The sequence below is a fragment of the Bos indicus genome, chromosome 8 (genome assembly GCF_029378745.1).
Source record: "Bos indicus isolate NIAB-ARS_2022 breed Sahiwal x Tharparkar chromosome 8, NIAB-ARS_B.indTharparkar_mat_pri_1.0, whole genome shotgun sequence".
NCBI lineage: Eukaryota > Metazoa > Chordata > Mammalia > Artiodactyla > Bovidae > Bos > Bos indicus.
This window is the reverse complement of record NC_091767.1, coordinates 63,954,875-63,981,154: the sequence shown is the minus strand read 5'-3', so window position 1 is coordinate 63,981,154 and position 26,280 is coordinate 63,954,875. Positions and strand designations below refer to the sequence as shown.

The 26,280-nt window shown below is 46.9% G+C and overlaps 1 protein-coding gene across 3 annotated transcripts in view; it reads right to left on the bottom strand.

Moving 5' to 3' along the window:
• Positions 1–4,198: 4,198 nt before the first annotated feature.
• The window catches only part of COL15A1 (collagen type XV alpha 1 chain), a 103,372-nt gene continuing 81,290 nt past the window's right edge, over positions 4,199–26,280 (bottom strand). For all 3 annotated transcript variants that reach the window (XM_070794824.1, XM_019966268.2, XM_019966269.2), the window contains 16 exons: positions 24,876–24,929; positions 24,722–24,781; positions 23,197–23,265; positions 23,040–23,081; positions 20,674–20,719; positions 18,819–18,899; positions 18,359–18,408; positions 18,145–18,255; positions 17,122–17,266; positions 13,273–13,337; positions 11,643–11,771; positions 11,436–11,495; positions 10,622–10,681; positions 8,021–8,206; positions 6,306–6,421; positions 4,199–5,304 (listed from right to left, as the gene is read on the bottom strand). In XM_070794824.1, the coding sequence (XP_070650925.1) occupies positions 5,091–5,304; positions 6,306–6,421; positions 8,021–8,206; positions 10,622–10,681; positions 11,436–11,495; positions 11,643–11,771; positions 13,273–13,337; positions 17,122–17,266; positions 18,145–18,255; positions 18,359–18,408; positions 18,819–18,899; positions 20,674–20,719; positions 23,040–23,081; positions 23,197–23,265; positions 24,722–24,781; positions 24,876–24,929 (1,488 nt within the window). In that variant the 3' untranslated portion in view covers positions 4,199–5,090. The remainder of the gene's footprint in view (positions 5,305–6,305; positions 6,422–8,020; positions 8,207–10,621; positions 10,682–11,435; positions 11,496–11,642; positions 11,772–13,272; positions 13,338–17,121; positions 17,267–18,144; positions 18,256–18,358; positions 18,409–18,818; positions 18,900–20,673; positions 20,720–23,039; positions 23,082–23,196; positions 23,266–24,721; positions 24,782–24,875; positions 24,930–26,280) is intronic.

Below are 26,280 nucleotides of genomic sequence, written 5' to 3'. Positions count from 1 at the left end.
GACATTTAGAAGAAATAGCCATCATGGAATGAGCCATACTTTGCTGAACTTCCTCGTACCTACTTTACGTTGTAATATTATTTTTGCTGTTATTACTAAGTAAGCACTCAGAAAATATCCTGATTAGTGAATAGGCAAATGACTCTTAGGCTACTGGTTGGCTGATGGCACCATTCCCTGAGAGAAGGACCAGAGGAGAAGGAGCAAGTCTGGAGGAAGGGGAGGGGCATCTCCTCTATGAACATATCAGGTAACAGGGCATTCTGGGTCCTGCTTGGAACTAAGGGTGCTGGGCAGGCTTAGGCAGGGGAATAATCAGATTATCTCACAGTCATTATGGCACATGCTCCTGTCAATCTGAAGGAATCCAGCCCCAGTGCCAGAGCGTAACTGTGGAGCCCCTACTGGGACAGATGAAAACAATTTAGTTGTAGACTCAGGGGAGAATGAGCAGAGGGGCAGGGGAGCCAGGACACCCAGGGCTGGGGACAGTGAATATTCATCAACAGGTAACAGCTGCACTAGTGTATACAGGTTGAGTCAGAGCCCTGGGCTTGAAGGCAGAGAAACCAGATTGGAAGACGCCACCCTGCAAGTCTAGAGAAAGGGCCCCCAGCTCATCTTGAGAGACATCCGGGGCAGGTCATAAGGACAGTCAGCACTTACTGGATTCTTATTCAGGGTCACAATCCCATTCCTAGGGCTTCCAACAACTTAACTCAATGGAGAGTTGTTTCATTTACTACCTCTATGTTACAGATGAAGAAACTGAGCTGCAGGGAAGTGTTGAGTGTAGGGTAGGATTTTCAGTAACTTGCCTATGATTACATGGCTGGTAGGTGGCAGAGCCCAAATTCAAACCCAGACAAAGGCCTGTCTACATTCAACTGCCCTGTAAGTTAGAGTACAGATGGAAGGTAAAGGGGGAAATCAGCCAATGGAGATCAAAGAGCTCTGAGGAGGTTCAGTGGTGTCTTGGTGACTCAGAAGCTCAAGGAATAACCAGAGAAGTACTCCTCCATCAATGGGTTAGGCAAGAATTGCACACATACACTTGGCAAGGTCTTTGAGGATTTGGAGGAAGAGAAGATACACATGGGATTTGAAACAATCTGTGGCAGAATGGGCTTGGTGGATTTGAAAAGTGGGGGCACCATTTATCTAGACAGTGAGTTAGTGGCTCAGTTAGGTCTGACTATTTGCAACCCCATGGACTGTAGCCCACCACGCTCCTCTGTCCATGGGACTCTCCAGGGAAGAATACTGGAGTGGGTTGCCATGCCCTTTTCCAAGGGATCTTCCTGACCCAGGGATCGAATCCAGGTCTCCCACATTGCAACCAGATTCTTTACTGTTTGAACTACTGGGGAAGCCAAATTTATCTCAGCATCTCCAAATTTAAACATGGTTCTGGGTAAAAAAGCATTACTGAAAAATATCTCTGGATGGATAAATGAACAAACAAAAGTCCTGTTTGACCTTTCTCAAACATAAAACTGATCCCAAATCTCAGCTTCTTGTCTTCCAAAGGTGCTCCATCAGTAGCAGGATGAAGTCCACACACCGCACCCTAGAATTCAAGGCCAGTGTGCCATTGACCACCACATCCCCCGCCCTCAGCCCTTTCCTGTTGTTGGGTGTTGGGATCTGTCTCTTTCCCTCTTTGGTCTTCTTAACCTCCTGAGCCCTGTCTTCTGGTCACTGCAAACCCCCTTCACATTTTGGGTGGAGGAATAGTTTTTTCTGCACAACTCATCTTGGGTGGAGCTGCCAATTGCAATCATAGGCACACAACATGAGCGGGACTAAACAGAATTCTTTCTGGGAACTAATATAATTCCAGACAGGAGAGAGAGTCTTCTCTTTCCTCTGAGGCCACTCCCTGGGGTGCTGGGATAACGTAAGCCTTGAGCTGGGAGCAATCCCTGCCACATGAAGGAATCTTGTTCTCACCATAAGAAGGAAGCCACACACAGAGAAAAGGAAAAGCACAGCAGACATATACACACAGAAGAAAAAATAGACTAAGTGACTACGTTGCTTGAGTCTCTTGGATTCCCCGTCCTTCCTGGTTCCAAAAGCCAATACATTCCTTTTTGTTGGTTGTTCATTTTTTGGCTTATGCATTTCCTTCACTGATCAATATTCAGCTGTACTGGACTGCTGACACTCCCTGGGGTCCATGCCATCTCCTACTTGCCCTTCCTACAGGTTCAAGCAACACCGTCTGAGCCATCTAACTTCAAGGGTGCAGGAAATCTGAATGACTCTTGTGATCCGTTCTCCTCATTCTCTCGGTTCTTCCGCAGGTACCGCCATGTGGCCACGTTCAGGTTGGCCAAGAGCTCGCCCTGCACGTCCCCCGCTGCACTCTGTCACCCATGCCTCCCATTCCTTGCCAGTCTCTTGGCTGCTATGTGCCTTCCAGAGTCTGCCTCCCCATGGGACCTGGTGTGGGTGGATATGGGACAGCTGTTTCTGTCCTTCTGTTTCTGAACAGGGGACTGTGGATGCTGTCAGCTTCGGACCTTGAGAGTCCACAATATGGGCTCAGAGCAAGTACCCCAAGACCTCTCACACTGAAATCCAACAACTGAGGAGTATCTTCCATGCTGTATTATGCCAGAGAATGCTAGCCTGCTCCCCAGACTTGAAGGACACTCAGGGGTAAACTGAAGGCTGGAGACCTTTCAGTCTTTACTAGTGTGACAAGATCCAGGTGTTAAAAACACCAGGTGTTCAGAGGAGGAAGCATGATAAAAGGTTGGCAGGTTCAGAGGAGCAGGGGATGTCACAGAGGAAGAGAATCTGCACTGGTTGTTGGCTAGAGGGCCGGGTTAGACCGACAGCAGCTAAGGCTTTCCCAAGATGAGGCAGGGCATGGACAGCAGCCCCACACAGGGGTCTGTATGGCTCACATAAGTAATCATGAGGGCCTCAGGCTGGTGGCCTTTGGCAAGTGACAGGAGACCTGATGTTCAGTGAAGGGCCTTGAATGCTAGACCCAGGCTTTTGACTGTCATTCTGAGCCTAGCCAGGGCTGGGGTTCATTCAAGGCCTCTGCTGGGAGGACAGTTGGTCATACCCTCCTTCAGTACACAAAGAGGACTGAGGAGCCAGTGCATGAATGTTAACCTCCTTCTTGGGGTCAGCACACCCCGAGCCCACCCTGTTCCTTCTGTGGCCCAGGGCCTCGGTGGGCTCTGGCCAAAATGGATGGGATAGCACCTTCACTTCATGACCTCAGCCCCTCCCACTCCCCTCCTCCCTCAGTTCCTGTGCACGCCAGGCACCCCATCACCTGCCCCAGTCACTGTCCTCAACAGTCCACCTCTGGGTCTTTCCAACCTATATGTGTCTTCAGCCCATGACTCAGATTCTCACCACTCTTCCATGTAGGAAGCCCCTAAGTGGGGGTCCTGGGCTGTCTGCTTTTTTTTTTTTTGGTTCTCCACTTCCTTCTTACCTCAAGGACCATTAGGGTGGATTCACTTTGCTGAGTTTCTGGACCAGCCTGGCTGAATGGGAGGAAATATCCTGGCATGCTACTTGCCTGGCGATTCTGTTTCTCCTGCAGCATCAAGCCAAGAGCCAGAGAGTCACAGCCTAGGAGCTGAGAGGGAACAAAAAGGCAGCCTTGTGCAGTTGCTCCTTGAAACGATCCTGGGCACTGGAGTGAGATGGACCCTGGGCGTGAAACCAGCCCCACCACTCAGCAGCCTTGTGACCTGGAACAAGTGACTTCCTGAGCCTCAACTTTTTAATTTTGTTTTCATTTGTAAAGCAGAGATATAAATACTTACCTTGCAGGTTATTGGGAAAGATAAATGAGACTTATGTAAGTCTGATATTTAGGAACTGAGAGCTGATATTACTTATTTGATCTCAACTTCCTTGAGAGAAAAAGGCAGATCTGCCTGAATCATGTGTTGAGATACAGTTGATCCTATTTGTCACACTGGGACTCTTCTGCATGCCCCATGCTGCCTTCGCTGAGTGGAAGACAACACACAGGAGAAGAAGAGGATGATGGGAAAATCTTCCTGTTTTCTGATCATCTCCTGAGGGGACACACAAGTGGCATGACTTGTGTGTCACATCACTTCCTTGCAGGGTTAGCAATCCTGCCTGGGGGCCGCTTCCACATCAGTGATGAGGAATAAAGGAACCGAGGGGAAAAAGTCAAACAGAAGAAAGCGCCTGGAAAAGATGTTTTTATGTTCACTTATCACATGGAAAAAAAAGAACCAAAGTATACAGCATGAAGATATATGTGTCTCAGAAAATTTATCCTCATGAACCTGTTTGTTCAAATGGAGTTATAATTCAAGAATTGCCAAATGGAAGTCATAAAATCAGGGTAGGGGTGGGGAAAAGGGCCACCAAGGGAAAGGAAGTAATTATGTGGTATTTCTTCTCTAGTTTCAGATCATTGGGAACTTAAACTTTTCCAGCAAGTCATTCACATAAACAGATGCCATACTGAAATATGATTGTGTAAAAATATAAAACTCCTAAAGTATGATGGCAATAATATTTTAGGAAGAAAACATTAAAGTCTGGTAATATCAGAAAATACAAATAGGATCATTTGGAGCAGTTCTGTCTATATCAACAGCAGTTGCAAACAATGGATGTATATTAAAGAACAAAGTGTTTGGTCTGCACATAACTTAGAAAGGGGTAACATTTCTAAACACTGACTTTGTAAGAAAACATGAAGGACATCTTATACTCAACAATGGTTAAAAGGAGGAAATCACTTTCTGAAGGATGCAGTGGGCAGAATGCCAAGGCCTTTGTTTTTAACCTGCTCTTTTTTTTAACTTGCTCTTAACCGTCTTGGGATGCGTTTACACTGCATGGGGTTTCCTGCAGAATCTAGCACCAATAGATGGATCAGATTTTGTCTTTGATCTGAGTCCTTTATGTCTTCAGTTTTGAGTATATTGAGGTATGTTTTCTTTGGTTGCTGTTGTGACGCATGTGTAATAAAAAACTAATATTTACAACGCTTAAACATTTTAGATTTCAGTGTCAACTCTTCACATAAAAAAATTGGAAAACTCTTAAGAAGCATGGGAAAGTTGTTACTTCCTCGCATCTGTCATGAAACTGTTTTCGATACACAGCACAATTAGCCTGTTAGCACAGCTGTATGCTTTCTGGTCCAGAATCTTCCCCGTGTTCAGCGGGGAGGCCAAGCCCATGACTGCCATGTCGGCGGTTCTCCATGCTTCACAGTACTGATCCACAAGACGGACTCCGTGGGTGCTGGAGCCATGCCAAATGACCTTCTGGGGCCTACAAAGGAAGTTTGTTGTGTTACTTTTTGAAATGACCCTTCTTTGTGGCATATCTTGGTGAGGAAATCAGCCTAAGTCTAGTGAGTTAAGTCAAACTCCTGAACTCTCCAGGGTCTGACCGCACATCACTTCTCTGCCTTTATCACTGTTTCAAACTTTTTGAACACACTACATTCTGACCATATCCAGTTTCTACATGCTCCGAAATTATACTCTCTACTTCTGTGAATTGGAAACTTTGATGAGTCCCCTTAGGCTGGAATGGCCTCACTTCCATTTTCAGCAATTCCTTGTCATCTTTCAAAGTCCATTAAATGGACTTACAGGAAGCCTTCCTTCTTCTCACTGCTAAGGAATGTTGACTATTTCCTCTGTGCTCCTACCATCTTATCTGTTTCTTCATTTTCCAATGACAATATCATGTCTAGAATGGTAGCTAGTCTGTGTCAGTCTTCCCACAGACTATAAGCTTTGCAAAGGGAGGAGTTGTGTAGGTTTATTACTGCACCTTCCAGGCCTGACATCAGGCCTGGCATACAGTAGACAATGAGGAAAGATTTACTGAGTTGTTGTATTCTTAAAAGCATACATAATTTTCAAAGAATTAGAACACAACTCACAGGAGAGGGTTAAAGAATCACCAACAACAGCATTACTTATCACTAATTAAGTGCCTACTGTATCCTAGATATTCTCACACTTACCTTTTTATTCTCACAGCATTATTATGGTATGGATATGATTATTCTGCCCATTTGACAAGTGAGGTAACTGAAGCTCAAATAGTGGAAGTGCCTTACCCAAGGTCCCATATAAAGTTACTGGACCCAGGTCTCCTAACTTCAAGGCCAGGCTCTCTCCAAGGCCTCTGGCTGCCTCACTGGGGTTTTATCCTGGCAACATCTCAGAGGAGTAGCTGATAAGGGCATCCCATTGTTAGACTGTTTCCTAAAGCTGTCTATCACATGATATACTTCAAAGGCTTCAACCTCTACTTACCAGGAAGGATCTGTCATTACATCTCGGCCATCAAAGGAATATATTGGAATGTGTGTATTGAACTGACCTCCGTGGCCAGAAAAAATTGAGTCCCAATTATTAAAAAGTACTTGGCCCTGTGGAGACAAAAATGCTACATTAGAATCATTATACAAACAGCTTACAAGTATTTATCCATTCTTCAAAGCTCGGAAGCCCCCAACTCTACTCCTATATCCTGGACAGGGTGAGAACTTGGGAAATACTTTGGTTTGATTTTATAATCTATCCTTGGAACCCTTTCAGCTTTATGATCTTATTTCTTGAGGTAATTTCTTTTACTATATGTGCATAATGTCTCTTCCCCATCAAAAGTGTGTTTTAGGTCTTTATTTTATTATTGCTATTTTAAACATTGTATAATTACATGAAGGTGAAAGTGTTAGTCGCTCAGTTGTGTCCGACTCTTTGTGACCCCACAGTCAGTTCATGGAATTCTCCAGGCAAGAATACTGAAGCGGATTGCCATTCCCTTCTCCAGGGATCTTCCTGACTAGGGGATCAGACCTAGGTCTCCTGCATTGCAGGCAGATACTTTACCATCTGAACTACCAAGGAAGCCTTTATAATTATACACTGAGCTTCAAATTTGTGCTAATATACAAATGGGTGAGGCTTCCTTGGTGTCTTAGATGGTAAAGAATCTGCCTGCAATGTGGGAGACCTGGGTTCAGTCTCTGGGTTGGGCATGGCAACCCACTCCAGTATTCTTGTCTGCAGAATCCCCATGGACAGAGGAGCCTGATGGGCTACAGTCCATGGGGTCACAAAGAGTTGGACATGACTAAGCGACTAAGCACAGCACAAGTGGGTGATGTGGAGATGAATCTCTTACTCCTTTTCCTTCAGTTATTTATATTCTAAGAAAACAAACAATCTGAGTGGGTGAAATGGTAGAACAGACCCTTGGAAGAGGGAAAAGAAAGTGCTGCGTGTGGGGTCAGGACGAACTTGCCAGGCTCAAGCTTCCAGGTTGGAATACTGGGATCACAGGGACCAAAGGGTCTCAAAGAACCTTTAAGAACTGGTTAGGAATCAAGACCCAAGATATGTGTGAGCAGCAATGAGCTGCTCTTCTGTAGCCTTAAAGGAGTAGGCTATTTCCATTGTGAAATTGAAGGATGCAGTGAGGCCCTGCCTTGCCAGTGAATAAGGGCACAGAAATACCTGAGGGTAGCAAACCAGGGTGCAGGACAGAGTGGTTCTGGTGCCACTCAGGCAGTTCTCTACAGAAGGCACCCTTGGGTGGAAACAAGAGCCCTGGACATGGGGATCAAAGAAACCAATTCCAGTTTATAGTTACTCTGAGTGAACTGTTTCTCCTTGTAAGCCTCGGTTTCCTAACAAACAGAAAAGAATAACTCCCATTTTTATTGGAAGTATCTATTAGAACAGATATGAAGTGCTTTATAAACAAACTGAAAAGCTGTACGAATGAAAGAGGTCATTACTATCCCTCCTTTTGCTCCAAGGATCACAAACCTTCTAAGCAGGAAGGGCTATTGCAAATATAAGGGAACTGACGCCCAAAGAGGGAAGGTAACCCACCCAAAGTCACACAACTAATCAGGGCCTCGAAATAGCACACTTCTGAAGGTGTTAGGAGTGGCAACTGCCTTTAGTCCCTGTGGAGAACAGTACATCCAGGAGGCAACGGGAACCATATTTAGTTTTACCTTGAGGTTCACTATTGGAAGGCTATATCTCTCTGCTTTCCTTACAACTGTGGAGAGATCTTGCAAATGGGAGGATAAGAATGCTCGGTAGGTGGACAACAGTCCTGCAGCCCTGGCCTGCTGGAAGCACTGGAAATCAGCTCGAATGTCCCCAGAAAACGGCGTGTTCAGAGCAACCAAGTGTAGCTGTAAAAAGTGAGAGAAAAGACAGTGCAGTTGGAGAATTGATAGCAAACTCTAACTCCCATAACCATCACACATTCCTAATAAGATCCCTGACTTGCTGCATTGGCAGGCACGCTGAGGTCACCTTATTCCACCTCTACCTGACACTGGATTCCCAGCCCAGGTGTGACCATCTCCAGTGAAGGACAGCCCAGGTCTCCCAAAGCAGTCTGGCTCAGCAGTCTGAACGACTCTAACTAGTAGACATTTCTTATAAAATGTACGAGAAAAACAAACTAAAGCACTTCAGAGATCTGAATTCAGCCTGCAGGCAGGCCATCTGTTGGAGACTTCTGGGTCTGCCCTTCATTGAGTTTCGAGGAGGTTTTTAAGCTGGCTTTGGTCCTAGATCTCAGAGGTGCATCAAATTATCTGCCTCCTGCCCTTTCTTCCACCTCCTGAGTAGGTCTGGGGCTGATCCTGGGGGACCAGAGGAAAAAGGCCTTGAAAGGAGAAGGTCGTGACATTTATTATGAAGACTATTGGGATAGACTCTTAGAAACCAGGGATCATACAATAATTCTAGCCTCACATTCCTGACACCTTGGTCAGTAGCCCAAATAAAAGCCATTCCATAATCTTCCTCCACACTTTCTCTCCCCAAACCCAGCCTTCTTTCCCAGCCCTTTCTGCTGTAGCCTCTTAATTACATTTCATAATCAAGGAGCAGTCATCCCCATCCTCAACCGCATGTCAGAAGTAACTTTTATCTCATTAGCACAGAGCTGGGGAAGCACAGAGCTGGTGCAGGACCTGGGCCCAAGTCTCCAGGAAAGAAAAATATCTTAAGCCCATCTTCCTCTTCTTATATGTCTGAACATCATGGCACATGAAGGAAGAGGCCTTATGGTCTCATCACCCTCCAGCCACTGTGCCTCTGGGGACTACGCCCAAGGGCAGTCACAAGAGGCCTCAATAGAACGAGCTTTCCTGGGGGACACCCAGGAAAGGGGCAGTGGTGAGAGGGGGCTTCCCTGACACACCTCTGACCCCATCACGACCACTTCTTCCTCTCTAAGGAGATGCAGAAAAAGGCCTGGAACCATGGCTGCCTCTGAATGGTGGGTTTGGGGGCTTTTGTGTTCTCATGTTTCTGTATCTTTAACTGCTGGAACATTTCTATAATGAATAGCTATCATTTTTGTGAAGACAATGACATTTCAACAATCAAATGATAAAATAGTTATTTTGTGGATAGTTATAGTTTTGTAAAATTATGATTATTTTCTTCTCCATTCTTTTTATTCATTGTCTAGACTTTCTAAAATGGATTACGTATTACTTCAGAATTTATAATACACTATTTGAAACCTTTTTGTAGCTACTGCCCTCATGCCTCCCCACATAGCTAAGCTTTCTGAAGGTTTATCTATACTTGCTTCTCTGCTTCCTCACCCCCCACCTACTCTGCCACCACCTAGAATCTTGTAGGCGTTCCTCCTTGCTATGGAAATGCTTTTCCCTAGTTTCTCAGTTTGAACAACACCTTTTAGCTCCTTCCATGGGCCTCCTGGCAGCATTCGGCACTGTTAGTTTCTACCTTGCTTGGCACTCTTTCCTCTCTGGCAATAGCTTCTCGGTTTCCTTTTCATCTTTCTCCAGTCAGTGCATTTTATTTTTGCTCCTCACAATCCAGTCTCTCCTCACCACATAGATTCTCTTTTAGGAATCCCTCCATCCCCAACACAACAGCCATGGCTTTACTGAAGACTCCCAAGTCTGCATTTCCAGACTAGACCCACTGCAGGGTTGCAGACTTTCCGATGCTGCTTCCTTCTGGGGGTCTCCACTCATGTATCCTACAGGTACTGCAGACTCACCATGCCCCACAGGATCTCCTGCTGGGCAGAGGGCAGCACTACAGGAAACGTGTTCCCAGTGCCCGCCAAGTTCATGCCTTGTGCTCTGAAGAGTGTCCCCACAATACTTGCTAAAGAGTCGCCTTAGGCCATTCAATTTCATTCTCTTGGCTGCTCTCGATTTGGCTGGGAGGGAGTCTGAGCCATGTGGACTGCCTCTCCCAAGACTCTGAATTGAGCCAGGTGGTACTGGGCTCTGCAGCTGTAAGATCACATAGCGTTGGGGCCAGGATCAGTGCCATGGCAACCCTAAGCTGTGTGCAAGTTTTGCAGATGTAACCTATGTCTGTGTCCTGGGGTGGGGTAGAGAGGAGGCAGGAGGAAAGACCTTTGCAGAGGCTGGTCTGTAGAGATGGTGGAGCAGACTCAACAGGGACAAGAGTCCACAGGCCTTGTTGTGTTTCCTGCAATTGAGGTTCCGGCAATTATCTAAACAAACTGCATGCCAAGCACGGGGCCTGGCACATGGTAGACACACTTGCGGCATTTGTAGAGTAAACGCATGAATCGTACTTACTGCGGGTCTGCCGTAATTGACATTTGAAATAGACGTCAGAGAAAGTTGAGGCTGATGAGGCTGTTTGGTAAAAAAAGAAAACAAACAGTCCTGAACATACATTCACTCTGTTCTTTACCGTACATTAAGGTACAAGTAAACTGTTTCTTAAAAAGCTGTCTTAAACAGTTTGTCATGGTCTTTGGACCACACTTAAGAAATTTCATGCATGAACGAAAAATGATCCTCAGAAAGGGAGCAATATTCTCAAGACTTTTAGAAAGAGCACTGAACCAAAAAGCAGAATTCCCATGTTTTACAAACAACTCATTCACTTCATAGAGCAAGGCACCCCTTCAGAGCCTCAGTTTCCTCACGTGCAAAGCGGGAATGATAGTACCTACCTGAAAGGGTAGCTGTAAGGTTAAAACAGTGGACAATGCAAGTTGTTAATGTTCTAATCAGGTAAGGAAGTCTCAGCATCAAATATTAAAGGGTTCTTCTAGATTGCTTATGCCAACCATGTTTTCACAGATCAATAAACTGATGCCAAGAGAAGGGGAGTCCCTTGCCCAAGAGGATTCAGCTGTGACACGGGAATGGCAGGTCTCCAGCCTCTGGGTCCAGCTCCACCCCCCTCCCCGACCCGCCCCCCTGCCCTGCCGTCCAGTGTGAGAACGTTCTTTTGGCACTTGGTAATTTCTGTGCTTCTGCCAGATAGTGAACTCTGCAGGGCTGGCTGTCCAGAGTCAGAGAGCTTGATACTGGATGCCAAGGGGACTCAGTCAGTGCTAATGAATGAAGGAGCTAGAAGTAAGGTGGGGAGAGGACTCACATTGCTGGAAAGTGCAGGGGGAGGAGGGCTGTCATCCGGAATGGGAATCAGTTCTCCCAGCTTTAAGGAAAAGAGGATGTTGAAAATGAAACATCAACTGGAAACTGTTTTTGCATTTTCAAATCAGAAAAATGGCATTTACAGGAGCAGACTGTGATTTTTAGAGGGTACTAGGAGGCAGTCTGTTAAAAGGAGTTTAAGAATTACCTGTAATTTTTTCCAACCATCTCTGACCCGAATGAAAAACTCGGTGCTGTCCTTCAAGTAGATGAATGTCCCTTCTATGACCAAATGTGCTTTCTGTAACATGTCATCCATGTTGCTAAATGTTGTAACCTGTTAGGTAATTTTAAATACCAAACACCGCAGTTACCATTAGAGCGATGGCGCGATTTGAAAGCCCAGCCTCTTTGTAAAGTCAAATATGAGCCATCCCCTCACAGTCAATGAAAAGGTTATTGTGCCACAGAGAGATATATAACTTCATCAATAACCAAAGGACTTTCCTTTTGATCAAACAAAAACATTCACTACCTTGAAACATAAATCTCATTTATAATAAAAAAAATTAAACAACGATACTGGATGCTTGGGGCTAGTGCACTGGGATGACCCAGAGGGATGGTATGGGGAGGGAGGAGGGAGGAGGGTTCAGGATGGGGAACACATGTATACCTGTGGCAGATTCATTTTGATATTTGGCAAAACTAATACAATTATGTAAAGTTTAAAAATAAAATTAAATTTAAAAAAAATTAAACAAAGAAGATAATATCCTGTGAGTTTGAAGACATTTAAAAACTGTCAATAGACTTGGCTCTGTTGGGCACTGGTACTGGGAAAATCATGGGTGGGTTTTGCCGCTTCCATTCGCGTGAGTTGCACCATGGCACAGACATTGTTCCATGTGTTACATTAGCTCATGCTGCTCCTTACAGGGTTTCAAAAGTGTTTTCATTTGGATTCAGAAATATAAACAAGAGAGTGACTCTACCTAGGTCCTGAACCTTTTTTTTGCCTGGCTGAGTAGTTCCAATAATAAATACATAGAAGAAAATAGGGGTCTATAATTTCTCTGTCTAGACAATTGCCAAAGGTTAGAAAATCATGTTGGCCTCTCTAGGCACAGACATAAAAGCAGGAAAACTCTATCAAGAACTATCAAGTCTCAGAGAAATATCAGAAAAGGAAACTCTTATTTTTCTCTTCAACTGAGAAAGATTATAAACACTTAATTTTTGCCTAGCTTTGAAGATAATGACTTTGTGCATTAAAATGACCCAGACATCCACCAAAGGCACCAAATATCAAAATTTCATCAACTGCTGGACAGTTTTTCATCTGGCAGCCCAAATTTCCAGCTAAAATCTATCAAAGACCAACATACATTGCTAGGACTCCTGACATCCTAATGAGGCATTTGTTCCTCTTTCTGTGCATCACAACAGTTTCCGTGTGCCATACAGAGTCAGGCGATCAGGGTAACGAAGGTACAAGAGACCTTCTTCGGTAAAACAGAGAATGCGGCATTACCCAGGGGAAACGTGACCAGCACAGGGGCTCCTGTAATGTTGTTTACACTCTTGTGCTTGTGGTTTTTGATGTAATACAATTGGCTCTTGTGGAACCTAAATCATAAATGATTTTGTCATCTGTATCTTTTTACTAAGTCATCCAAAGAGTATAATAAATATCCTGTTTGTGGAATTATACCAATTCTGTTGTCATGGAGGCCCAACTCCAACAGAGGTGTGCCAGCCCCTAAACACTGTAGCCACAGTTCTAAACAAACTCATCCAAAGCAGAAGGATGAAGACTCCCTGATGATAATACTGACCAGGTTCCTGGATCCGGGAAGCCCTGGTTGTCCTGGAGGGCCAGGTGGGCCTGGAAGGGCCACAGCTAAGATAAAACAGGAAAGAGAAGTTACAGAAAAGCACACTGTGCAAAATGCCTCTGATGTTAGCCGATTACTGAGAGTGTTCACCACCTTACTCACAACGTTCGCAGCTGCCAACGCTGCACCTTGTAACCGAATCTTATGAGCTCTGTGCCCAGCTTATGACTCAGCCGCATTTGGCTGGCTTAGGGGAGGGCTGAGATTCTTAACTGTAGCCCTGAGTGAAGTCATGCCTAAGACTTTCCAGTTTTGTAAGTGAATACGTTTCTTTTGTTTCTGCTGTTTGTATAAGTCAGTCTGAGTTGAGTTTTCTGTCACTTGCATCCCCAAATGTCCTGATTCATACAACTTACTTGTCCCAAGAAACAAACAGGTAATTACTGAACAGAGGAAGAAGACTCAGAAAAAAGAGAAGGTGCCAAGCTACAGGAGGGCAGGGTAGGGCAGTGCCAGGGCCCTTGCCTTCCAGCCAGAAGACTGAAGACCCTGGTTTGTTGATTCTCAGCTGTGTGAGCTTAGGGAAGTAACAAGCTCTCTGAATCTCAGCTTCATCAGTAAAATATAAACAGATATTTCTTCACTAGCCTATGTTGAGAACTGAGAAAAATACAAACTAGGAATGTGCTTTGCAAACTGTATAGTATCCAACCAGAGATTCTTAGCTTTTGAAAAGTCAAAGTGCCCTTAAAAACCAGATCAAGGCGCTCTCCCCCAGGATAGAGATACACACACACACACACACACACACACACTTTTCTACTTAGAATGTTAGTGGGATGATAGCTCTCTGAGGCACATCCTTGAAATTCCTAGTTTATGGTTCCCAAATGAATAGCCCTTACTTTAGGCAAACACAAATATCATTACAGCTATTTTGTTGTTCTCCTTCTATCTTTCTAACCTCCTGTCTCCCCTCAAAATCTGCAAAACTCTTGGCAGGGTTAAGGATATTTGTAAAAGTCCCAGTAAAACTTGGGGCTTCCCAGGTGGCGCTAGTGGTAAAGAACCCGCTTGCCAATGCAGGAGAAGTAAGAGATGCAGGTTCAGTTCATCCTTGGGTCGGGAAGATCCCTTGGAGGAGGGCATGGCGATCCACTCCAGTATTCTTGCCTGGAGAATCCCCATGGACAGGGGAGTCTGGGGGTTACAGTCCATGGGGCTGCAAAGTCAGACACAACTGAAGCGACTTAATACAGCACAGGAAAACTACTGCGTGAGATTTTTCAGGTTGTGCATGGAAGCCTGCAGTTCTGACACAGGACCTGAACGTTCACACACAGGTGGTGAATGTCTTCAGTGGAAAGAGGGCCTGAGGACTTGGGTTTGGACCCCAGCCATGCCTCTTCCTAGCATTTGTGACCTTGAGTTAGTCTCCTAACCTCTCTGAGCTTTGGTGCCTTCATCCGTAAGATGAGTTTTATAATCCTATCCATTTCATCTTCCTCCTGGGGTTGCTGTGAAGATGAAATGGGATAATGGATATGGGAGGGTTTTGTAAACTATGAACTGTCATGTATTGTGTGAAAGGTAATTCTTTCCAATGCAGCAAGGAGTCCCGGGGCCCTAGTTTAGGGCTACTGTGGACAACAGAGTCTCTGCTTCCTGTACTCACCCTACAATGTCCCTTCGCCTTTTGCAATTCCCTTCTATCCCTCAAGGTTTTGTGGGCACCTATGGGACCAGCATCCCTACCTGCTCCTGAGAGCTTCCCCTTCACCTCTATGACCATTCAGGTCCAGAAGCAGCTGCCACGTTCTCACGTGAGCCCACCTCCTGGCCCCGGGTGACTGCTCCAAGGTTGGGCATCTGGCCCAGGACAGGTCAGTCAGAATCTGTCCCCAGAACATCCCTATGCCAAGACTTTTCAAATGAAAACTGAGAAAGAAGGCCAAGATTTGTAGATGACAGTGGAAGCTGTAGGTTGTTGGTATTTCCCACTTGCAGAGGATGTGGTCTGTGGTGAAGACGCACGAAGCTGCGCTCAGAGAGAAGCCTAGCAACAGACGGAGAATCCTCACAGGGACTGAATCCCTGGTTCTGGCTGTATCTGAAGTCTCACTGCATGCCTGCCCCCCCCCCCCACAAACTGTTCACCCCTCCTTCACATGCAGTAAGCTTCCCTGTTACTTGAACTAGTTTGAGTTCCATTTCTGTCGCTTGCCCCAGAGTCACTTCCTGTGTAAAGTTCTCCCAGATGCCCCAGACATTGTAGGCCTCTTCCCAGGTGTGCTTCCGCCACACCTGGCTCATGTCAACCCAAAGAACAAAAAATGAGGTATTTATGCTATTACTGCCACTACTGTTATTTTCCACCATGGCCACAGTGGAAAGAATGTAGGCTTCAGAGTTACTCTGACCTGGGTCCTGATCTGGGTCCTAATCTGGTGCCACTTATTGGCTATGTGACCTCAGAAAGGTTCCTAAACATCTCTGGGCCTCACTTTCCTCATCTATAAAATGGGGATGCTAATACTTTCCTTGAAAGGCTTTGTAGGAACCCACAAAATATTGTAGGAGAGTGACTAGCAGATGGCCTGGCACTTGGTAAGTATTCAATAAATGGAGATTTTCTTCTATTTCACACATTTTTCATTTGAGGAAGTGAAGTACCAAGGGGTAAAAAAATTTTTTACATAGAGGGTTAGAATCAATGCTGGTCCTCAAGTCCCTTAAGGCCCAGGCATTGACAAAGCAGCCAAGAATTTCACACACACACACGAAAAGATGTCCAGCATTATCAGTCTTTAGGGAAATGCAACCAAAACCACGATGAGATATTATTTCACAAGAATGAATGATGGCTAGAATAAAAAAGATATAATAATAACAAATGATGATGACAACAAAAGGAAATTATAACCTTTGTACACTGCTAGTGGGAATGCAAAATGTTATAGTCACTTTCGAAAACAGTCTGGCAGTTCCTCCAAGGTTAAATATAGAGTAATCACATATATTGGGGGTTCCCTAGTGGCTCAGACGGTAAAGCGTCTGCCCACAATGTGGGACGCCCGGGTTCGATCCCTGAGTCAGGAAGGAAGATCCCCTGGAGAAGGAAATGGCAACCGACTCCAGTACTCTTGCCTAGAAAATTCCATGGATGGAAGAGCCTGGTGGGCTACAGTCCATAGGGTCGCGAAGAGTCGGACACGACTGAACGACTTCACCTTCACCTTCCATCACATATATGACCCAGCAGTTTTACTCCTAGGTATAAACTCAAGAGAACTGAAGACATATGTTCACACAAAAACCTGTATATAAATGTTCACTGCAGCACTACACAAAATAGCCAAAACAGTGGAAACAACTCAAATGTCCATCACCTGATGAATGAATAAACGAAATGATACATGCAACACACGGGGGAACTCTGGAAACATTGCGGTAAGTGAAAGAAGCCGAGGGCCACACCCTGTGTGATTCCACTGCCATGAACTGTCTAGAATAGGCAAATCCATAGAGACAGAAAGTAGATTAGAGGTTTCCAAGATCAGGGAAAGATCAAGGTTTGGAAAGAGGAGTGACTACTAATTGGTACAGGACTTCCATCCGAGGTGATGAAAATGTCCTGGAGTTAGGGAGAGGCGAAGGCTGCACAACCTTGTGAATACATAAAAAACCATTCAGCTGTCCACTTCAGTGAGCGAATTCTTTGGCATGCAGATGACATCTCAGTTTAAAACAAAAGAAAAGAAAGAAGGCTCAATCCAAGGCTCAACACAGCCTCTGTCAGACAGTGTGGCTCCGACGTGCCACCCAGAAGTGGTGACTCATGGTACTGACCTGCTCCTAGGATAGCTGGAGGTCCTGGTGGTCCCGGGGGTCCTGGTGGCCCAGGGGAACCAGGTCTCCCAAAGCCAGGTGGCCCAGGCAGGCCAGGAGCACCTGGGGGTCCCTGGGGCCCGACAACGGCCTCCCCTTTCTGGCCCTGTCAGGTGCATGGTAACAGAAGAGAGAAAGCACCATCAGTCACTAGAAGTCTGGTCTTTTTGTCAGGACATTGGTAAGAAGTCAGTAAACTCCGCTATTGTTATCTTTGTCCTCAACCCTGAGCACAAGCTAGGTGGTGGAAGACTTAAAGAGCAGTGGCCTAGCTGTCATGTTGAATGACAGGAGAGAAGCCCAGGAAGCCCTGGACTTACAAGGTCCACTGGAGTTCATCTAGTTCAGCCTTGGCATCTCACAGATGGAGAAACAGAGGCCCAGAGAAAGGTTGGGCTTGGCCAAGGTTTCAGAGCAAATTGGCAGCAGAGCTTGGAGGAGAATCCTGGCCTCCCGGCTTGCTTTGTCTTGCTCATGGCGAGTTCCAGGCCCCCTGAGGGTCAATGATCTTGTCATAATCTCACTGGAGAAGTAAACTGAATTTCTTTCTTGTGACCTGGAGAAGCTTCTCATCCTAAGAAGACCAAGCTGACTCAGGGGCTTCTTGTTTGATGAAATTCCAGAAGAATCAAATAGCCACTCTAAAAATATCTTCCTCACCTTTGCTTCTGCGTCTATTATCTGATGTGTCTACCATTAACAACTCTTTGCATTGAGTGAAGTTTCCACCACTGGTGTGCATAAGGCAATGCAGTGGGTGACATGGAAGCTACCTGCATGCACATGGCCTTGGCCAGCTCCCTTTCTTCCGTGGCCTCAGTCAGGCTCCCTACCAGTTAGCAAGTATCAGGGAAAGAGGCTGACACCCAAGGCCTGCCTCTAGCCTGTGACTGGCCCTTGCTTCCCAGCTGCCTAGTCACACTGGGAAGCTTCAGGAACTCCAGGGTTCACTGAGGAAAGGGACTCGGAGGGGTCACTACTCACCACCAGACCTGGACTTCCTGGCAGGCCCGGTGGCCCTGACACAGAGAAGCCAGAGAAGCCACTGTTAGAGTCTCCTTTTTCTCCTTTGATTCCCCTGTCTCCATTCTCCCCCTGGAAGATCATTCAGAGAACATTCAGAAAGAGTCAGATGAGCCAGTCTATGACATAAGCCTGAGAACTTGGAAACACAGGCCAAAGTCTCAGAAAAGCTCACCTTCAAGCTGTTCAGAAAGTGCCTCAGGTAAGCTGGATCCACAGGAGGGCCTGAAAAAGAAATGCTTTCTAAAATTTGCAATCAGTCTCAGAAATTCAAATACCAAAGCATCTAGGAACATGGTAAGTGCCTAGCCAAAATGACCTCATATTGGTTTAGCTGGTAGAGGGGACACAGCTTGGAAATGAGCCCCAGTCCAGAATCTGTGATCCTATGAGATCCTAGGCTCTTCCCTGGTCCTCTCTGGGGCTCGATCTGCATATGAAGCTGGAATGATGGCAACTTCTGGTTTCTCCTGACAATGTTCCATCTTGAACACGCATCACCCATGACTGGGTCTTTCTGGAATTTCATGGAGCTTGCAGGCTGGGTGGTAATGTAATTAGCCTCACTTACTGGCTCTGTTGGCTTTCTCGAGAACAAAAATAAAGGGCAATATACAGAACAAGAGTTGAGATACCTGGTGGTCCCTGGGGTCCCTGGTCACCTTTTTCTCCTTTTGAGCCGGGAAGGCCCCAGGATCCTTTTTCTCCTTTAACACCTGCCACCAAATACACACGTGTTTTTAAAAAAATAAGATAGTGGAAAAACACCTTCATCCTACATAAGACATTTTTGAGAAGGCTTTGAAGTGGAGCCTCTTAAGTCCAATCAACAAACAAAAGCTTATTGAGGGTATAAAATCTTTTGCTGTAGGATGGAGAGGCAGAGGTAGATGCAGTAGACACAATTCCTGAACTTGGGAAGCTCTCAGGGAGACAGACACAGTCAGGGTAGCACCAGGCAGGATGGAATAAGTACCATCATCAAGGTACCAGCAGTGCATCATGGGAGTACAGCAGAGGCTACAGTGAGCTCCCTTGGATGGCCTCATGCACGTGGACTGAGACTCAACACCAAGTCAAGCACTCAGTCTCATATCACCTAAGCCTGGGCAGCACAGCGGTGTAAGGGGAAGGGAAGAATGCCCCAGGAGGGCCGCAGAGGACAGTTAGGGTGATCAGTATTCCGTTCACAGTTGGAAGGATGCCAACAGTGCCGTATCCTACTTCCCAGAGGACTTGTGAGAAGCACTGTTTCTGCAGAATCAGCCTTAGAGCCCTCCCTTCTCCCCCAGCTCTTTATCTTGAAGATGGGCTCAGAGGGAGCCTCCTGGGAGTAGAGTTTGGAAAAGGAGGCAGTGCCCTTTCCCCACCTGGATAAGTGGGTGGACACTAGAGCTCTGAACTCCTGGTTCCTGAGAGAGACTAACCAATGTGTAGCCACACACAGGGGATCTGACAAAAACAAATCCAGCTCCACCTGCTCCTCCCCAAGGTCACCTTGGCACCAGAGGAAGGGATTACCTTGAATTGGATCTGAACAAGAAGTCTGAGAACATCCTGGATTTTGTAACCAAAAGTGACCAAAAACCCGTGACACTAGATACCATCAGGGAGACCACCACTTGGCAGGCCAGGGGTGACAGAGCTGAGCCAGAGATCAGTATTAGGGGGAAAAAATGGGCCTTTCCCTGTTTAAACTACAAGTGTCCAGACTTCTCAATCAAAACAGGCACACACGGTGTGACATTGTGTGGGGACAGAGGACCAGAGTCACTGCTCACCTGCGGCTCCCGTCTCTTAGCCTATTTCCTGCCTGATGAGTGGTAGATAAGCTCCCACCAGCCGCAAACATGCTGAAGTTTACAAATCCCTCAGAGCCAGTGTGTCTCACAATGCACTGTGTGTGTATACACCTCAGAGGGAGCTTATGAAACGAAGCTTCTGACCCAGCAGGTCTGTGATGAGGCCCAAGGGTCTACATTCCTAACAAGCTCCAGGACTGCTGATGCTGCTGGTCCAGGAACGCTCTCAGGCAAAGGCCTTCTGAGCTGCAGGACCTCCCTGCCTTAGCTCTTGGTATACTGCACTGTAATGACTTTTTAAATGGTTTCGCCCAGCAGAGTCTAAGGGCCTGGGTGGCAAGAAGAGCATGGGGTCCATCTGTCTCAGCCCAGTGAATGGGACGGCACCAGGTGAGGAGAAGCTATCAGTGGACGCATTACGAACAAACTAACACACGGATGGAAAAATGGAGTGCTGGCTCCTAGCTAGGAGGCCCAGACAAGATGCATAAAATAGGCAGCTGGGTGACACAAGCAAACAGAGGTGCCCTTGGCTCAGCCTTGGTTCAGCTCCCCTCCCACAATGCAGTCAGACTTTTCAGAGCACCTAGTTTACGCCCAGAATTGGGCAAACAGAAACCACCTCTGCAGAGATAGGAGGGTCAGGAAACATCCCAGAGAAACATAAGGTGAAGACGGGAGTGTGTACCATGAAAAGTGATGAGTTCTGAATTCCCAGAATACGTGGTACCAACCTAGAGAGAGAGAGAAAGCCAAGGTCATACACTGTAAACCCTGTTCTGGTTTTTGTATGCGCAGGGAGCTAGTCCCCTGTCCCAGGGGCAAGGGGCAAGGTCATGGAGTTAGGCCTGCCCTGGATATTGGAGCCCCCAAAAGCCCTGAGCTCCACAGGGCCCCTCAATGCAAAGCATCTCAGGTCTTCAATTAGCAGGTGTAGGGGTTGGGGGTGCATCATGTAGCTGAGCCAGGGTGAAATCTATGGGCTGAACAACTCTGCAAAGGGAAAGATAAGTCATAGCAATGTTGGTCTGGCCAACCATGAGCATTCCTGGCCTCCTTTCTGATCAGTTAGGACTGACTCATATGAGAGGTCAAGCGATGGTAAGTGATGTACTCAAGTCATGAACCTGGGTCAGCCGTTAGCTTTGCTACCATGTGTAATCAAAGATGAGCACCCAGAACAGGAGTTGATGGTGGTTATAATTAATAAAGAGGAGTTATCATTAGATTAGGGTGCTATTCTGGACTTCCCATTAAGTGCCATGGGTCTGGGGTCCAAGCTGTTCAAGATAATATTCCTTCACAGTTCATCCCCAGTTTCCTGCATTTTTTTCCCTCTTTTTTAATAACAGAGCTATCTGCCACCCTCCTTTTATAAGTCCAGCTTTTTCCCAGTTAATATGTGAATCAAAATGATCCCTCTGATCCCAGATCCTCCCATACTTTTGGGTGGAGGGTCACAAGCTGCTCAGGTGTCACCAACAGAAGATGTGGGAAAGGGACAGTAATCTTCCAGGAAAAACATTTCTAAGTTAAAGACAAAGGCAGCAGTGCCAAGCAGGTATCTTATAGCTGTGCTGATAAAGTTCCTCCACTCCAGGGGTGAGCTGTTAATTGTTATGGTATTAGAAAGGGGATGAAATGAGAAGAAGCCCATGAAACGCTGGATGTGAGAGGAAGCATTTCTTATTCAACTGTCCACTTTGAGAGCTGGTCAAGAAACATCCACACTCAAGCCTGCATGGTGTCTAGCCAGGCAACATGAAATCAAAATCAAATGCTCTTAGCTCATCTCTGGCTTTTTTAAAGTAACATCATGACCCCCAATGGCCATGGTCACTGCAAAGGATCCTAGCATAGGTCACAGTAATTGCAGTAACATTATACAATACTCGTGAGTTTTCCAAGTTCTGTCCCATGGTCAGTCCATTTGAAGCCTGTTTGTTGGGAGGGGCTTTGGGCACCAACTCAGAGAGAGATCTGGCCTCGCTAGGCTATGATTCCTTGTCTATGGTGGGAGGCAGCCATCTCTCAGGTCACCCTACGTAGGTAGGTCCCTATACAGGTGGGTCCCATCCTCTGTTTTCAAGACCAGAGTTTCCAGGTCCTGGGTTGCAGAATTGATTGTTTCAAAGTTTAGATGTGGACAGATGTCTGGGCAAACACTCAGTCAAACTGTGTCATTTTAAAGCCCTTGACCCAAGTCTCATCACCACCCCTACAGACATCAATTAAGAACCCGCTTCAAAGAACCTTTCTAAATTGTAATTTGCAGGCTCCCAAGAACAGAGCTCACGCCTGTCTAGTTCACCGCTGCAGTTCTAGGGCCTCACATGTACTTGGCATTCGTAAATCTTTGATAAATACTTGCTGAGTGAATGATTATGTTCAGTGACTAATGCCTGTGCATGGGGAGAGGCTAACCCCCCTGCGTTTCCCCACAAAAACTAGACCCTCCTCACATGGGTGAGGCCTCAGGGACAGTGCACTGACCAGTGGGGTGAACAGGCATGTGCCTGACCCCTTGGGGTACCAAGGGGTGCCAGGGGACCTGAGCGATGGCCCAGCTGTGTCCTTCCTGTGACCTTAGACAAGTTGGTGAGCTTGTCTGAGTCACAGATTGTTTTGTCATTACAAAGGGGGAGAGGAAGTCCCTCCTCTCAGCGTTGTGTACTGTGCGGAAACGTGACAGTTAAGAAAGGATAGTTATAGATTTTAGCCTGTAGCTCCCAATGTGAAGATCACTAGTCAGAATTGCCTCTTTATTCTCCTCTGTGTTTTAAAGTATCTATTTCTCCCTTTTTTATACTGCTCCAAGCACGAAGCTAACGTGTCTACATGAAGATAACAAAAGACACTGCTTTTTGATCGCAAAGAAACATTGTCCACACGTGTGCCCTTAGAAGCCCTAATACGATTCAGAGCCACCTACTCACTTGACATCAGAGAGAACACTGACGGAGTGGCCCAAAACAAAACCTAAAAACTTATCGTCTCTGAGTTGCTTTCTATGCTAAAGCCTGCTCTTTAAGGCCATTACTGTTTTCTACTTACTGGCGTTTTGCAGTGTGGCCGGACTGGAACTGGGAAGACAGCCTGTTGGAAATGAGAATGAGAGAAGGGATTGAGGACACCTGACTCCAGCTCAGGCCAGTAGGGGACCATTTCCCGCTTTCCCAGGAAGTCTCTCTCCCTTCCCACCCCAACTTACTCCTTTGATGTTAATCACAGCTCCCGGTGGTCCTGGGGGGCCTGGAGGGCCAGGTAGGCCAGGTGGACCCTGAAGGGGGGCAAGAAAGGCCATTACTGAGTTCGGCTTGTTGTAAGCACAGAGGCAGCTGCAGGGTACTTCTGCAGGGTTTGGAGACGAGGAAAGGAGGGTCTTCTAAAGTCGACTAACTCCTCCCACGGGTGGGCCACCCTCTTCCAGAAGCATGTCTACCTCTGTGTCCTCACTGGATCTTCACAACAGCAGAGCAAGTATCACTGCTGGTTTACAATTGGAGGTAACAAGGGCCAGAAAGGGGAACTGACCTGCTAAAGGCCACACAGCAATTCACAGAAGAATGGAGACTGGAAGCCAGATTCTGACCCCCAGAGCAGTGCTCAGCGGATACAGAGCCCACCACCTCTACCCACGTATCCCTCATATGGAGGGAGTGGTGGGGTGGGACCTTGCTGGGATACGGTGCCTGAAAGGACCCCTCATAAATGTAACGATAAACACCAACTCCTGTTAGATGGCAGAGTCCATGGCAGAGCCAGGTCAGCCTGGCAGTGACACCATGCGATATTTTCTCTGCTGATCCTGAAGCCCAAGCTGCACCTGAAGCAGACGTGGGGGAGGGCGAGGCTCTGACCGCAGGTGAGAGGCGCCCGGCCCATGTGGAGGCTCCACGTGATCACTAGACTGGCTGCTATACCTGCAGCCCCAAGGGCTTGGTGAGTGAGTCAATGCCCAGTGATTCAACACCACCTCATTTCTGCAATTCTGGGCATGCAGAATTGGAGACCAATTGGAGACCTCCTGGAGACCAGGAGGTGCAGACAGAATCAACAACATACTTCAAGCTGCACTTGCATGTAGCAAATGGGGGGCCTCCCGCGGTGACTAACTAACTAAAGGTGACTAACTAACTAAAGGCCCTGGTTTCCTTTTGTGTAAAACAAGGACTCCGCAGAGTGTCTCTCAGGAGAGCTACTATCAAGACTGAGATCTTGTCCTCAAAAGCACCAATAAACACTGGCTTCCTTCTCGCAGATGCGGGACACTGCGGATGTTCCAGGGTCTGCCATCTGGTGAGGCTCTGCGTACGCAGCTGATTGAGCTTCTATGTTCTCTCAAGAATGCTCACCAGCCCCACCCCTACACCAGTGACCTGTGAAACCCCCAGGAATGTGTAATCCAAGAAAAACATGATATAACCCGAGTCAGAAGACCTGGGATTTGAAACCAGACTTCTTGAGGATTCCCAGATCGTGTTCTCCCACCCTTCTCTGGGTCTGGATGCGGAAGCTTATGCTCCACTAAGGTGGATTTGGTGCAGGACCTCCTGAGAATGAGCCTGAGGACAGGGCTGGGCTGCGGATCTTTGGAAGTGGCAGCAGAGGAAGAAGAACACTCCTGAGCATTCTGTCTGCTCACTTGGACCTGGCACCCGACCAATCCTCCTCCTGACACTGGCCCTGGGGCTGCGTTCCTGGGTGTGGGGCTGGGCCTCTGGTGTGGCACTCACCGGGATCATGACCCCTCGATCTCCTTTGGCACCTTTGAGGCCATTCAGTCCTGGGCGACCCTGAAACCCATGAGAGAGGCCTTAGTAAACCCACAGGCTAGCCTGGCCCACATGTCCTTCTTCCACGGGCAGTCTGAGGGACTCAGATACCTACAGGTCGTCCAGGGAGGCCAAATTCTCCTTTGTGTCCTGGTGGTCCTTTGGGTCCCTGGAGGCAAAGTAAATGCCAGATTAGAAAGAGAACAATAGTGTATGATGTCACTTATATGTGGAATCTAAAAAAGCTAAAATAGTAAAAAACAGTGTGTAAAGGTGGTTTCGGGGCAGGAGGGCGGGGGAGTAGGAGAGGTCTGGCTTAAGGTTCAAACTTGCAACTAGTACAGCGAGGTCCTGGAGACCTAACAACGCACAGTACAGGGAATACCACGCTGTATTATAATCCTCAGACTTGCTAAGAGTCTACATCTTTATTCCAGCCACAAAGAGAAATGATAATTATGTGATGTGAGAGAGCAGCTGTCTCTACAATGGCGATCATACTACAATATATAAATGTATCAAATCACCATGCACACCTTAAATGTACACAGTGCTGTATGTCACATATGTTTCAATTAAAAAAGAAACAAAGGAACAGAAACTAAAAGGCCAGGGAGATGGGAGGTGTCCAGCCTACTTCTGTGGGCAGTGGTGACAATGAGCCACTGCTAGGAGGATGGGGGACAAGAACCTACGAGGCATCCACCCGCCTGGCTCCTTGGCTGCTGGTCTCTCTGAGTTCAGCTGGACCCACTTGCTCCATCCCTCCTACAGGCTCTGCCCCATCACATACACAGGACCCAACCCTCTCAGCCAGTCAGGAATAACAAGGAAACAAGAGGTCAGGAGCCCCAGGCCTCAACTCCCAAGGAGTTGTGTGCTGGGCCAGCTCAGAACGTGGACCTCTGCCTTCAGTCTTAAGTTCCAGGGCTCTTCATATCCCCTGCTGGAATAATGCAGCCCAGACCCACTCCTCACGTCAGCCCAGTCCAATAATCTGCTCCAGGATTTGGTTCCTGCCTTGCTCCCACATGTCCCTAAGGACCAGAGTCTTGGCCTGGCATCCCAGTTCTCCAGATGAGCGCCGCCCATGGACCCCATTCCAGTGCTGGCTTTCTGTGTCCCTTTGCTCCCAGAGACACTGCTCCACCCTCCTGCAGGAGCCTTCATGCCTTCCAGTGCCTGGGATGCATACAATGCATGATCTCCTCCTAGAACAAGCTCTATGTCCAGTGGACACCTCTTTTTTTTTGAAGCTGGGTCTGTCCTGTCTTCCAGGGGAATGACTGGTTTAACCCTGGGACCTATCAAGCCACTTCTTTCTGCTCTAATAACATGTTCATCCATGCCCTAAAAAAATGGCAAACAGACTGTGTTGAGACAGGCTATGTATGCAAAGTACTCAGATGTGTACAACTCTTTGTGACCCTATGGACTGTAGCCCACCATGTTCCTCTGTCCATGGGATTCTCTAGGCAAGAATACTGGAGTGGGTTGCCATGCCCACTCCAGAGGATCTT